The 14,875-nt window shown below is 43.5% G+C and overlaps 1 protein-coding gene across 1 annotated transcript; it reads left to right on the top strand.

Moving 5' to 3' along the window:
• Positions 1-9,271: 9,271 nt before the first annotated feature.
• Positions 9,272-13,884, top strand: LOC138658228 (uncharacterized). The gene is made up of 2 exons (XM_069745731.1): positions 9,272-9,888; positions 12,436-13,884. Exons 1-2 carry the CDS (start codon positions 9,288-9,290, stop codon positions 12,459-12,461), a joined length of 627 nt encoding a protein of 208 aa, XP_069601832.1. The 5' UTR covers positions 9,272-9,287; the 3' UTR covers positions 12,462-13,884.
• Positions 13,885-14,875: the final 991 nt, after the last annotated feature.

Raw genomic sequence — 14,875 nt, 5'->3', positions numbered from 1 at the left:
ATTGTGCTTCAAGGCCTTACAGGTCCACCGTTCGAACCTTTGTCTACCTGTTCCCCACAAAATCTCGCCTACAAGACTGTTTTCTTGGTAGCTATAACTTCAGCTAGAAGAGTGGGTGAATTACAGGCCTTATCAATAAGAGAACCTTATCTACTGGTTAGAGAGGACTCAATAGTACTCCGTCTTGATCCTTCTTTCCTCCCAAAAGTGGTCTCTGAATTTCATCGTTCTCAAGAGATAGTGTTACCAACTTTTTGCAATAATCCTGCAAACTCTGAGGAAAGAAAATTTAATACTCTCGATGTTAGACGTATCCTGCTACATTATTTGGATCAAACCAGTGCTCTTAGAGTTGATCACAACCTTTTTGTCCACTCTTCAGGACAAAATAAGGGGAAGAAGGTAGCCAAGAGTACCATCGCTACATGGATTAAAAAAGCCATAACAGAAGCTTACCTTGCTCAAAATAAACTACCTCCAGTAGGAATCAAGGCCCATTCAACTAGATCTATGTCGGTCTCCTGGGCAGAGAGAGCAGGCGCATCTCCAGAGCAGATCTGCAGGGCAGCTACGTGGTCGTCACTCCATACCTTCTCCAAACATTATAGGTTGGATGTATTATCCAACAGAGATTTAGTCTTCGGCCGCAAGGTTCTTCAGGCCGTTGTCCCTCCCTAGTGCCAATTAGTTGGTATTCCTCCATATGCCGTCGTGGAAGGTGACTAGAGAAAATAGAATTATTCTTACCGTTAATTCGGTTTCTAGGAACTTTCCACGACGGCACTAATTTCCCACCCTCTATATTTCCTGGATTAATTCCTGGGACTCAGAAGGTAAACCGGTGCTATGGTTTCAGTTATAAGTCACTGGTGAATGGGAGGTGGGAGGTGCTTTTAACCTCTCTTGTGTTTCCTGTTCCCCATTAGGGCAAAGAGACAACCTCCATATGCCGTCGTGGAAGGTTCCTAGAAACCGAATTAACGGTAAGAATAATTCTATTTTTAACCCTGAATTAATTATACCCAGAACCCAATTGCTCGAAGTCATTTTGGCCCACTGAGCATAGAAGTATTTTAACCTGCCCCCTACTGGAAGATCTTTATTAACGATAATTCCTTCTTCTTCTTGAGGAAGATGATGAAGCATTAAAGTCCGAACCTTTCTTTTTCGGGTCTGATGGTTCCCAGTCTCGGTTGTGGTAAGGTCTTCTGTATTGGAAGCGTCTCCTGAAGGTATTCCTAAAGGTAGGATTGAAAGCTTTAGGAAAACCTTTCTTCCTATCCTCAGCCTTAGCTAGGATATCATCCAATACCGGGCCAAACAGGTACTCACCCCTACACGGTATTGTACACAGTTTAGCTTTCGCCTGGGCATCCCCTTTCCAGGTCTTAAGCCGTAGGGCTCGGCGAGTAGCGTTTGAGAGACCTGCTGATCTTGCCGCCAATTTTAAAGAATCCACTGATGCGTCCGCTAAATACGCCACCCCTTCACGTATTTGCGAAAGGGAGTTCAGCATCTTGTCTCTGGGCACCTTGGACTTCAGCTGTTCCTCCAGGTGGGATATCCACACCATGACGGATCTAGCCGTACACGTGCTAGAGATAGCAGGTTTGAACGCCCCCACAGTTGATTCCCATACTTTTCTCAAAAACATGTCCGCCTTCCTATCTGACGGATCTTTCAGAAGGCCCACGTCCTCCAGCGGCAAAGTACCGGCTTTAGACGGAGAAGCCACCGCTGCATCCACTTTCGGGACTTTCATCCACTCTGCCAGATCATTGTCTTCAAAGGGATACCTTCTTTTGGCTGATGACGGGAGGAAACCTTTATCCTGTTTATCCCATTCTCTCTTTATAAGAGTCTTAACCGTATCCACAACCGGGAATGCCTTACGACTCCTCTGGCACAAGCCCGCAAACATTATGTCCTGTGCGGACCTTGGTTCCTTGCTCTCTGCAACACCCATGGTAGCTCGGACTCCTTTAACTAACATGTCCATGTTATCCACCGAGAAACAAGGCCTTCCCTCTTCATCTGAGGAGGATGGAGATGAAGATCGGGAACATTCCCCTTCTTGCAGGGACAGACTAGATCCTGGCGATATGTCCCTGCCCGACCTTTCCTGGCGGCTGCCTCTAAGGGAATAGCTAATTTCCTCCCTGATGACCGCTCTAAGGTCTGATAACCGAAGGGGAGCTTCCTCTTCTAAGGTCTGAGAGATGCAAGCCTGACACAGCCTTTTGGTATAACTGTCAGGCATTGGAGTCATTCATAGAGCACATTGCTTGTGTTTAGACTTAGCGGTTTTTTTCCCCTAAAACAAAGCACAAATAACAGACCATATCAGCACCAGGTGTCTGGTTTAACACTCACCATAAGGCTGATTCTGTGAATACCGGTTCTGGAGGAGTAGGATCCAAATGTGACGCTGGGGCGCTCGCACGCTGCTGCTGCTCCCGTACCACGCTGCTGCTGCTTCTCCTTGAGCGGCCACTACCGCTCTTACTGCGCTGCTCCGTTCCCTCTCCATGAGGGTGCTCGGCGTCCCCTACTGAGGACATGGCTGCACGCATCATTCCATAGGCGCCACTCTTTTACAGCGCTGCAGCGCTCCTCCCCCGGCTTACCCCGGGAGTGTACCAACTACTTCCAGGTTCACCAGCGCCGGTGTGGACGCTGCACACCGCGCTCAATCGCGGACCAGGACAGCACTGCCCGACTCCTGGGACGCGCTCCTCATGGCCAGACGAGGGGGGGTCTGCACGCAGGACACCCCCAACGCTGCTTCCGAGCCCCCGATTCTGCCGTTCTTAGAAGATACCGCGCAGAGGCATGGAGGCCCGGGTAAGCTGCTGTCTGCAGGCTCCCGCCATCCGGACGGGAACCCAAACTGGAGTGATGAGGGGGACCGCCCCTTTAAATCCTGTAGGTTCCTGTCCGGAAGGTGGGCGGATCCCCTCTCTCGTAGGGGTGCTGTCGTGGCGATAGGAAAAATGTAAATCCATACCAGGCCAAAATTCACGCTTTTTCAAAAATTTAGAAGTCTGTAAAAAAAATTAACTGATGAAGAAAAAAATTCAAAACGTTTAATTTGTAATTAACTAAAGTTGTACTTGATAAAAAATCTAAAGACGTCAGGTAAAAAAAATATTCATATTTGGATCACTTGATATGGAATGACTCTTACTTGACATCTTTTGTGAAATCAATATGCTCTTTATACTTTGACCACTTAGGCTACTTTTTTGGAAGTGTAAATGTAGTGATTATACCCCAAACTTAAACGTTTTGCTGTTAATTCCCTTTTATAGGACCCCCCTTTCTTACCTATATTTTATCTTGTTACTGAATAAAATTATATATTGTCTATTCACTTTTTTTTTGAGTAGGTACAGATGTTGAATCAGTGAATATTCACTTCCTTTATGTATTAATATTCGTGACTTATTTCACCTTGATGTAGTATCCATATATGACGCTCCTGTCTGATGGATCTCATATGATGCTCCAAACATAAAAAATGAAATGGCTCCCCCTGCTGGCCGCTGCTCTGCTCTATACTCCTTGGAGCTGGTGTCTTCCGGCTCTCTGCACTGTGACTGTTCAGGCAGAAGGAGCACACTAGTCATGACATGGGGCCCTCTGACCTGAAACGTCAGTCAGGAGACTTCGAAGATGCCACAACGGAGGAACGGGGAGAGGTAAGTATCGCAAGTAGCAGGACCCTGAACAAGAGGGAGTCGGGGCCCTGGCAGAGGCACCGGGTCCCCATATCACGCCAGTGTCTCCCACGGCGAGTGGGCCCTGGTCAATGACCTAAAGAGAGTTGGGACCATAGTCTCAAACATTCCAATTGGTAACACACTAAGTTGTCATGGATTAAGTTCCTGCAGGGCACGTAAGGTGCCCCTGCTCACACCAGCACATGTCCAGGCCTATTTGAAGTTTGCCAATGATCATCTGGATGATTCAGAGGAGGCACGGGAGAAGGTCATGTGATCAGATGAGACTAAAATAGAACTTTTTGGTATCCACTCCACTTGCTATGTTTGGCGGAAGAAGGATCAATGCAACCCCAAGAACACCGTCCTAATCGAGAAGCATGATGGGGGAAACATACTTCTGGTGGTGCTTTTCTACAAAGATGACTGCACTATATTGAAGGGAGGAGGCATGGGGTCATGTATCACAAGATTTTGGCCAACAACTGCCTTCCGTCAGTAAGAACATTGAAGATGGGTCGTAGCCGAGTGTTTCAGCATTACAATGTCCCTGCACATGAGAAACAGCTAATTAAAAAAACTACTGCATTTGTAATTGGAGGTATTTGCATATACAGTTATATGAAAACGTTTGGGCACACCTATTAATCTTAAGCTTAATGTTTTATAAAAATTGCTTTTTTTGCAACAGCTATTTCAGTTTCATATATCTAATAACTATTGGATACAGTAATGTCTCTGCCTTGAAATGAGGTTTATTGTACTAGCAGAAAATGTGCAATCTGCATTCAAACAAAATTTAACAGGTGCATAAGTATGGGCACCCTTATCATTTTCTTGTTTTAAATACTCCTACCTACTTTTTACTGACTTACTAAAGCACTTTTTTTTGTTTTCTAACCTCATTGAGCTTTGAACTTCATAGCCAGGTGTATGAAATCATGAGAAAAGCTACTTAAAGTGGCCACTTGCAAGTTCTGTTTGAATCTCCTCTGAAGAGTGGCATCATGGGCTCCTCAAAAGAACTGTCTAATGATCTGAAAACAAAAATTATTCAACATAGTTGTTCAGGGGAAGGATAAAAAAGCTGTCTCAGAGATTTAACCTGTCAATTTCCACTGTGAGGAACATAGTAAGGAAATGGAAGAACACAGGTACAGTTCTTGTTGAGGCCAGAAGTGGCAGGCCAAGAAAAACATCAGAAAGGCAGAGAAGAAGAATGGTGAGATCAGTCAAGGACAATCCTCAGACCACCTCCAGAGAGCTGCAGCATCAACTTGCTGCAGATGGTGTCACTGTGCATCGGTCAACTATACAACGCACTTTGCACAAGGAGAAGCTGTATGGGAGAGTGATGCGAAAGAAGCCGTTTCTGCAAGCACGCCACAAACAGTCGGCTGAGGTATGTAAAAGCACATTTGGAGAAGCCCATTTCTGTTTGGAAGAAGGTCCTGTGGACTGATGAAACCAAGATTGAGTTGTTTGGTCATACAAAAAAGTGTTATGCATGGTGGCCAAAAAACAGCATTCCAAGAAAAACACTTGCTACCCACAGTAAAATTTGGTGGAGGTTCCATCATGCTTTGGGGCTGTGTGGCCAATGCCGGCACCGGGAATCTTGTTAAAGTTGAGGGACGCATGGATTCCTCTCAGTATCAGCAGATTCTTGACAATAATGTTCATGAATCAGTGACAAAGTTGAAGTTATGCAGGGGATGGATCTTTCAGCAAGACAATGATCCAAAACACCGCTCCAAATCTACTCAGGCATTCATGCAGTTGAACAATTTCACTGTTCTGGAATGGCCATCCCAGTCCCCAGACCTGAATATCATTGAACATCTGTGGGATCATTTGAAGAGGACTGTCCATGCTCGGCGACCATCAAACTTAACTGAACTGGAATTGTTTTGTAAAGAGGAATGGTCAAAAATACCTTCATCCAGGAACTCATTAAAAGCTACAGGAAGCGACTAGAGGCTGTTATTTTTGCAAAAGGAGGATCTACTAAATATTAATGTCACTTTTCTTGTGGGGTGCCCATACTTATGCACCTGTCAAATTTAGCTTGAATGCAGATTGCACATTTTCTGTTAGTACAATAAACCTCATTCCAAGGCAGAAACATTACTGTGTCCAACAGTTATTAGATATATGAAACTGAAATAGCTGTTGCAAAAAAAAACAATTTTTATAAAACATTAAGCTTAAGATTAATAGGGGTGCCTAAACTTTTTCATACAACTATTATTCTTGCAACTACTACATATTGGGATAGGATCTTAGAGATGGGAATACCTCTTAAAATATTCATTGTGGCTGTCTGTGCATAATGCAGTTGTGGTGGCTAAACAGAATGGAACCAACTGACAGGTTAGCCGATTAGCTGGACTGCCATCGTGCATTCACAATGTGTGTCCAGTGTCTGAGATCTACACTTTCTGACACTGAATAATTGAGGTCTTTGGAGACTTCATAAGGAGGAAACTGTCCTACTCAGCTTTCTCTAAACTTCTATCTCTCACTTCCTGCTGCGGCCTTGCTCAGTGGTTTTCCGTAGCCACTCGCAAAGATGGCCACACACTGGACCTCATCTTCACTCGCCTCTGTTCCCTGTCTAACCTCTACCTCTTTCAGACCACAGCCTACTCATATTCTTTCTCTTCCCTCTCTAGGTGCACAGTCCCCACTTCAGAAACTTGCACACCCTCGAAGAAATCTCACGCCTCAACTTACACGCTCTCTGAATCCCTTCTCCGTCTTACAGACATAAGTTCCTTACACAATGCAGATGCAGCAGCTGTTTTATATAACACCATAACAGCTGTAGATGCAGGCGTCCAGGGTTGCTGAGCAGAAATGGTAAAATCCCACTCCAATGAGCACTTCATCGCATCCAAACAGTCTCATTACTTTCAAGTCCACGCTCACTACAGCAAAACAAACTTCTCATATCTTAACTGACAACCATAAATAGCTATTCAACACTTTAAATTTTCTCCTTCGTCCCCTAGTGTGGCCATCCTCTCAGCTGATGGCTTTGCCTCATCCTTCAAGCAGAAGATCGAATCAGAGAATGCTTTAGCCTACAGCCCCTCCTCATTATTACTCAGCCCTCCTCCAAAACCAGCTTCTCCACCATTACAGAAGATCAACTTTAATTTTTTACTTTCCAAATCACATCTCACCACCTGTGAACTTGACCCAATCCCGTCCCACCCCATCCCAAACCTCAAAACAGTCTTCATACCCACCATAACCCATCTCTTCAATCTATCACTAACAACTGGTCTTCTCAAGCTTCAAACATGCCTTTATCACACCCATCCTCAAAAAGCCCTCCCTTGACCCATCCTCTCTGTCTAGCTATTGCCCCATATCTCTTCTACCCTATGTCTCAAAACTACTGGAACAACACGTCCATTTTGAACTGGCCTCCCACCTCTTCTCCAGCTCCGTCTTTGACTGCTTACACTATGACTTCCGACCATTTCATTGAAACTTCCCTGACTAATGTCACCAATGACCTACTAACTGCTAAATCTAAGCGACACTACTCTGTCCTCCTCCACCTGGACCTGTCATCTGCCTTTGACACAGTGGACCATTCCCTCTTACTGCAGATTTTCTTGGGATCACTGACTTGGCCCTATCTTGGATCTCCTCATACCCAACAGACTGGACATTCAGTGTCTCCCACTGACATACCACCTCCTCACCTCGCCCCTCTCTGTCAGTGTCCCCCTAGGTTCAGTTCTAGGACCCCTTCTCTTCTCCATCTACACCTTCGACCTGGGATAGCTCATAGAGTCCCACGGTTCTCAGTATCTCCTTTATGCAGATCACATACAGATCTACCTCTGGACGCAATATCACCTCCTTACTAACCAGAATCCCACAATGTCTGTTAGGGTTGGCGGATTGCACTAAATAACAATAATAAAGTGCAATCGCAACCCGGGGTCCACCGTGCAGAGATGATAAACTGCTGCTAGTGAGCAATGATGGAACAGACATCGAGAGATTGCCTGGACACACTGTTAACGCCCCACAGTGTGAACAAAACACAAGGCACCAAACTCCGTAACTCCACAGAGAGGTACTGAATAATGATGAGTAAATATACTTGTTACTCGAGATTTCTTGAGCATGCTCGGGGGGTCCTCTTGAGTATTTTTTAGTGCTTGGAAATTTAGTTTTTCTTGCAGCAGCTGAATGTGAGTATTCCCTAGCAACCAGGCAAACCCCACGTGTACTTATGCTGGCTAACAGATGTAAATCATTCAGCTGCGGCAAGAAAAACTAAATCTCCGAGCACTAAAAAATACTCGGAGGACCCCCGAGCGTGCTTGAGAAATCTCGAGTAACGAGTATATTCGCTCATCACTAGTACTAATCAAATGTATACTGAGTGCTATGCCCTGTTAAACGTCACAGGGAAAACGTGGAAAAGCTTGCTCTGCAACTGAGCTGTGTCAATCGCACACAGAAACAAAACAGATGCTGAGCATAATACTTTGACTAGGTTTGAGCTTGCTCTGAAACTCTACTGTGATAACTGCACACATATAGGTAACAGATGCTAAGCCAAACGGCTAATTGCCCCCACTGATGCTGCCTGCCTACGTGTACAGTCCTAAAGCTAGACAGACATACAACACATGCAGACAGAGTGGTAGAGGTTTCACTCATGTAACTATACAAAAATGATATTAGCATGCCCACATGCACTTCTGAGAGCCTCTTAAAGGGACTCTGTCACCTGAATTTGGAGGGAACAATTTTCAGCCATAGGGGCGGGGTTTTCGGGTGTTTGATTCACCCTTTCCTTACCCGCTGGCTGCAATATTAGATTGAAGTTCATTCTCTGTCCTCCATAGTACACGCCTGCGCAAGGCAAGATTGCCTTGTGCAGGCATGTACTACGGAGGACAGAATGAACTTCAATCTAATATTGCAGCCAGCGGGTAAGGAAATTGTGTATATATGTTTCAATAAAATACATTGGTTTTATATATGTGCCTATGCCTCATTTTCACCTGCATACTGGTATGGTGTTTGTTGTACAATAACGTTTTTGGAGGTGGCTAGTCCACTAGTGGATTTTTGGTTATGTTTAAATCATTTGTTCTGTTTTCTAACAGATTATCCGTAATATTTATGATGGACATGAAAGCTAGGGAGACCACCTGGCGGTCCAAGGCTTCAGATCTTTTCAAGCAAGGAGCTTCATTTGTATCACAGGATTTCACGGTGGAACATAGAGACCTCTCTTTACAGTATAAAAATGCGATACATAAAAAAACTAAGTTGTGGTGGAACAAAACCACATTGGAAAATTATCTAGCACAAAATATTGTTCCCAGGGGCTTAAGAGTACAAGTGTACCCCTCTTTCGAGCTAGAGGACCCAGAATTAATACAAAGGTGGCGAAAGGCAGTAATTAATTGTTCTTTAGAGTTCATTAAGATCATTATCGATAAGAATGCACACAGTATAACAGCTTTAGATGCCGATATTGAGGAATTATATAAAAGTATTAAGAAGCATGTGGCTGCTGAGAAAATGGAGAGTCTTATTAAAACCATTGAAAAAGATATCGATAAATGGGAGAATGATATTAGTGAACTCAAAGCAAAGAAATTCGCAAGAGATACAGCAGACTTTGAATCAGACAAAATCTTTAAGTGGCAACTCCCTAAAAAAACAAAAATGGGTGGAGTAAAACATGGTAATTTGGGCCGTGATCAGGCTTCATGTGCCGAGAGTAGCACCTCATGTAGCGATGCTGATAGTTCCAACGAATACCAGATACGTACAAGAACTAACACCCGGGATAATCGGGAAGGGGGAAAGAAATATCCTGATCTTTTCACCAATAGAAAAGGGAACAGACGACAAAATGACAAACCTAAGGTGATTAATTTATCCACTCATGTTTTGAGTGAGTCACAATTAAATGTTTTGGAAAAAGGGTTGACTTTTTCTCCATCTTCTCACTTAGATAAGTTCCAAGTAGTCAAAGATATACACCTCTTTGCACGTAAAATCATATTACAAAAGCTACATCATAGAAATGATTTGAATAGTATGGATGGCAGTGATTTGGAAATGGAGACCCTAAGAAACTTGGAGGATTTGTTAGAGGAGAATGAAAGTGGCAATGGTATGTTCCCAATTCATCTAATGGGGAAGTCAAAAGTTTTTCCAAGTCTAAGTACGTGTTCAGCCGTAGAGATTTTTACAAGACTAGTGGTGGAGGAGGTCGAAAATTTACCGCTAATCCCAAATTGGGTCTCTAATCTAAGTATACATGAGAACAAAGCATTGAGAGAATTGCAGTCCTTGGAGGATATTGTAATCAAAAAGGCAGATAAAGGGGGAAATACTGTAATATGGCCAAAAACCCTTTATGAAAGACAGGCATATAAAATCCTGAATGATAAGAGGTGTTACAAAAAAATCTGTTTCAATCCTTTAACCCAGTTTCAGCAGGAGTTGGTCAGTATATTAGAAACCGCATATGAGGATGGTATCATCCCTAAGAAATTCGTAGAGGCAATAAGTAAGTTACAACCTAGACTAGCCACTTTCTACATCTTACCTAAATTGCATAAAGATCAGGTGGACCCGCCCGGAAGACCTATTGTGTCCGGGATAGGTGGTTTGTGTGAGATGGTCTGTGCGGTCATTGACCATTATCTTCAGCCTTTTGTGTTAGCCTTACCGTCATATGTTAGGGACACCACTATGATGTTGCAGCGATTAGACTCTTTGAATTTGGAGGAGGGGTCTATTTTAGTGACAGCAGATGTGGAGGCGCTGTACTCCTCCATCAGACATGAGGACGGCCTCAATGCAGTTTCCCATTATCTGTATGAGAGCAATCTGGATCCCCCTCTGATTGAGATGTTATTGAGTCTTCTTAAATTCATTCTTGAACACAATGTCTTCACGTTTAATGGGGACATCTTTGTTCAATTACAGGGTACAGCCATGGGGGCCAAATGTGCCCCCACTTATGCGAATCTATTTATGGGTTTTTGGGAGCGGGAGGTGCTTCAAAGTGATGGTGTTGTGGGTAATGAGGCCATCCAAGGATGGAGTCGTTATATTGATGATGTCCTTTTTGTTTGGGAGGACTCTATTGAGAATTTGTGTAAACTAATGGAGGATTTAAATCGTAATAATCGGAATATCAAGTTAACATTCAGTTACGGTAGGAAGGTCGATTTTCTTGACCTTCAAATAGAGGTACTCCCCAGTGGTAAAGTGGTAACCAATGTTTTTAGGAAACCAACGGCCACGAATACCCTCCTGTGTGCCTCCTCTGCCCATCATAGGTCAACTTTAAACGGGATCCCCACAGGACAATTCATGAGGATAAGGAGGATCTGCACTACTGAGGAGGATTTCCTTCAGCAGGCAGAAGATCTAGCCCGTAGATTACATGATCGGGGATATAGTAACAGACAGATTAAGAGAGGTTTTAAAAAAGCTTCCAAATTTTCTAGAGAGGAGTTACTATACAAACAGAGGAAGACAAATGAGACGGGTACTGTTAATCAGGTTAGATTCATTACAGAATATAATAAACAATGGCCTGAATTAGTTTCTATTATGAATAAGCATTGGGGAATTTTGAGGTCAGACCCAATTCTAAGGAATATCATATCAAGTTATCCACTCATGACGCCAAAACGCTCTAGAAATTTGAATGATGTATTAGTACACAGTCATTATTCTGGACCATCAAAATCAGGACCGAAATCAGAAACTAAGGGTTTCTTTCCCTGTAACTCTTGTAAGGCCTGTACCAATCACGTTAAAAGTAACAAATTTGAGAATTTTGATGGGTCCAGAACCTTTGATATCCGGAAAACCCTTACTTGTACCTCAAAAGGGGTGATATATCATGCCTGTTGTCCGTGCAATATGGTTTATATAGGCCTGACTACACGGGAATTAAGAGTCAGGACGAGGGAACACATAAGAGATATCGAGAAATCCGTCATTGTTGAAGACATTAACTCCCTAAAAACCCTGCCTAGGCATTTTAGGCTACATCATAACGGTGACCCTACAGGACTTAAGATTAAAGCTATTGACCAAATACATATGGGCCCCAGAGGTGGTAACCTTGGCAAATCTTTAGCCCAAAAAGAAAGTAGGTGGATCTACCTACTGGGTACTATGGCCCCAAACGGTCTGAATGAGAGTCTGGGCTTTTCAGCCTTTCTGTAAATTGAGGTCTCTATTGTTGTTCTATTAAATATTTTTTTAGAAGAAGTTTGTTTCCATCCTGCTTTTCCTGTTTTTATTTTATTAAAGGGAACCTGTCACCTGAATTTGGCGGGACTGGTTTTGGGTCATATGGGCGGAGTTTTCGGGTGTTTGATTCACTCTTTCCTTACCCGCTGGCTGCATGCTGGCTGCAATATTGGATTGAAGTTCATTCTCTGTCCTCCGTAGTACATGCCTGCACAAGGCAAGATTGCTTTGCACAGGCATGTACTATGGAGGACAGAGAATGAACTTCAATCCAATATTGCAGCCAGCATGCAGCCAGCGGGTAAGGAAAGGGTGAATCAAACACCCGAAAACTCCGCCCATATGACCCAAAACCAGTCCCGCCAAATTCAGGTGACAGAGTCCCTTTAAGTGTTTTGTGTGCTGTTTGTCTGATTTTAACGGTATGTTTTACTATCCCTAGTTTCAGGAGGACTTGTTTTTCTTTGAAATATCTTTGGATGATGTCCACTTTGGATAGAGAACCCTTCATGGCTTCGGAGTCCATTGATGATAATGTCTCGAACCATCTCCTCTTTACAAGAATATTCTTTGTACTATATATGGGATATGTATTTTTAAACTTTATTATATATGGGACACTATAATATATGTACTATTGTGTTATTGTCTTTCAACTGATGGTGATTGTAATTTTATGTCCTGAATTTCATCAGAATACCTATTGTCTGTTCATTCAATGGCAGTGTAGCTGTTTTTGAATAGAGTACGCATATATTGTTGTAGACTGTTTAGCAATTATTATATGGATAGTACATTCCTTTCTTTTGGGGATGATACATTAGGTATTCTGCTGAAAAAAATATATATGTATTCACTGTAGGTTCTAATTGCTGCTATATTCACTTTTGTTTAACATACGTATACATCTGCATTTTATGTACTTCTGTTAGTGATATTGATGTATATGACCGACTTGGTATATTTTTGCGCTAAGCACTTTATTATTCCCACCATTAGTAGGAGACACATTGTTATTTCTTTTCTATTAATTTTTCTTTGGTAGTTTGCCCTAAGTCCCGTGTATATATATAAATTTTTTCATTTTTTTCATTTTTTTTATTTATGTTATACTCCGGTTATTATCCCTTATAATTTTCTCTTCGTTACTACTTACTTTCATGTCGGTGCCTGGCGGGCGCATGCGCTGATGTGGGCGACTCAGTGCTTCCTGCTCCGCTCACATGGTAACGCAGAGCGTTTCACGCTTGCGTTCCAAGCGCGGAGAACAGGAAGTCACTATCTTCGGGAAGCTCGTCACCGGCGCATGTGCAATCATCAGCCGGGTACGCCGACATGAGGATCAGCTGTGAGTAGTGATATTTAAAGAGTGTACAGGCAGCACGCTAACATGCCCCTGTTTTGAGGAAGCCACAAGGCGAAACGGCGCTGTCGGGGTCCCTGGTGGTCACGCAGGACTCAGTACATCAGTATGTAAGTTACCATCTTTTTGTAATTGAATCACTACTGGTGGTCTGGTCTGCAATGAACATTGTACTGCAGATCGGGCACTGGTGTACTACTTTGTTTTGTTAGGCGTTCTTTTTCTCAGCCATTCTTTTACCTTTGGTGGGAATATTACTTTGAGGGTTGACAGCCTTATATTTTAGGCTTTATATTTATTTATATATGCCCTTGGGAGCGATATGATCTATCCCCTCTATATATAATAGCCTCTACTGTATGAATAGAGAAATAGAGTGACTCTATAGACTATGTTTGGTCATTACGCACCTTCCTTCATACATAGGTAGTATGCAGTGCTCTTTATATAGCCTTATTTGAATGTATATTTATGTATTGATTCTGCTGACCATCAGTTCACTGTTTTTATTGATTGTCCTTGTCTTGATTGTGTATATATGTTTCAATAAAATACATTGGTTTTATATATGTGCCTATGCCTCATTTTCACCTGCATACTGGTATGGTGTTTGTTGTACAATGTACTACGGAGGACAGAATGAACTTCAATCTAATATTGCAGCCAGCAGGTAAGGAAAGGGTGAATCAAACACCCGAAAACCCCGCCTCTACGGCTGAAAATTGTTCCCTCCAAATTCAGGTGACAGAGTCCCTTTAAACCCTAGGCTCCACCCCAAACACGCCCAGCCGGCCGTGACATCGCCTGCGGGCCAATCCGGAGCCACCACATTACCAGAGCAGTGAACTTCTGACAACCAGTTGAAAGACGCCACATCATGGATATGCTGAGTAAGGTGATTTCTGGACTTACACTCCAGAGCGTCAGGTCGCCGCTGCCTATCGCTGGTTAGCATAGACTTGGCTAGAGAGCCAGCAGTAACCAAATGAACACCGTGAGCCTGAGCAAGACACTGGGACTGACGTCTATGCTCAGCAGCACCTGGAGCGGCTGAACCTGAATGGGAGACGGCAGAAGCAGATAAGGCTATATCAAAGTGAATGGCTGCCTCGGGGTAACCCTTGGCTCTGACCGTTCCTTCAAACCACATCCAAGCCCTTTTCACTTCCTGCTGACTCCAACTCAAAAGTATCTCCTGGATCTGCACATTCCTCAACCAAGAATCTGCAAAAACACTAGTGCATGCCCTCATCATCTCCCGCCTCGACTACAGCAACCTCCAGCTTTGTAGCCCCCCCCCCTACCATTCTCGCACCCCTCCAATCTATCCTAAACTCCACTACCTGACCAATCCACCTAAACCCCAGCTATTCCCCGGCCTCTCCTCTCTGTCAATCCCTTCACTGGCTCCCTATTGCCCAGAGACTCCAGTTAAAAACCCTAACCTTGGCATACAAAGCCATCCACAAACTGTCTCCTCCATACATCTGTGACCTAGTCTCCCGGTACTTACCTGCGT

The sequence above is a fragment of the Ranitomeya imitator genome, chromosome 1 (genome assembly GCF_032444005.1).
Source record: "Ranitomeya imitator isolate aRanImi1 chromosome 1, aRanImi1.pri, whole genome shotgun sequence".
Classification (NCBI taxonomy): domain Eukaryota; kingdom Metazoa; phylum Chordata; class Amphibia; order Anura; family Dendrobatidae; genus Ranitomeya; species Ranitomeya imitator.
The sequence above is the reverse complement of the archived record's forward strand: the minus strand, read 5'-3'. Positions and strand labels throughout refer to the sequence as shown.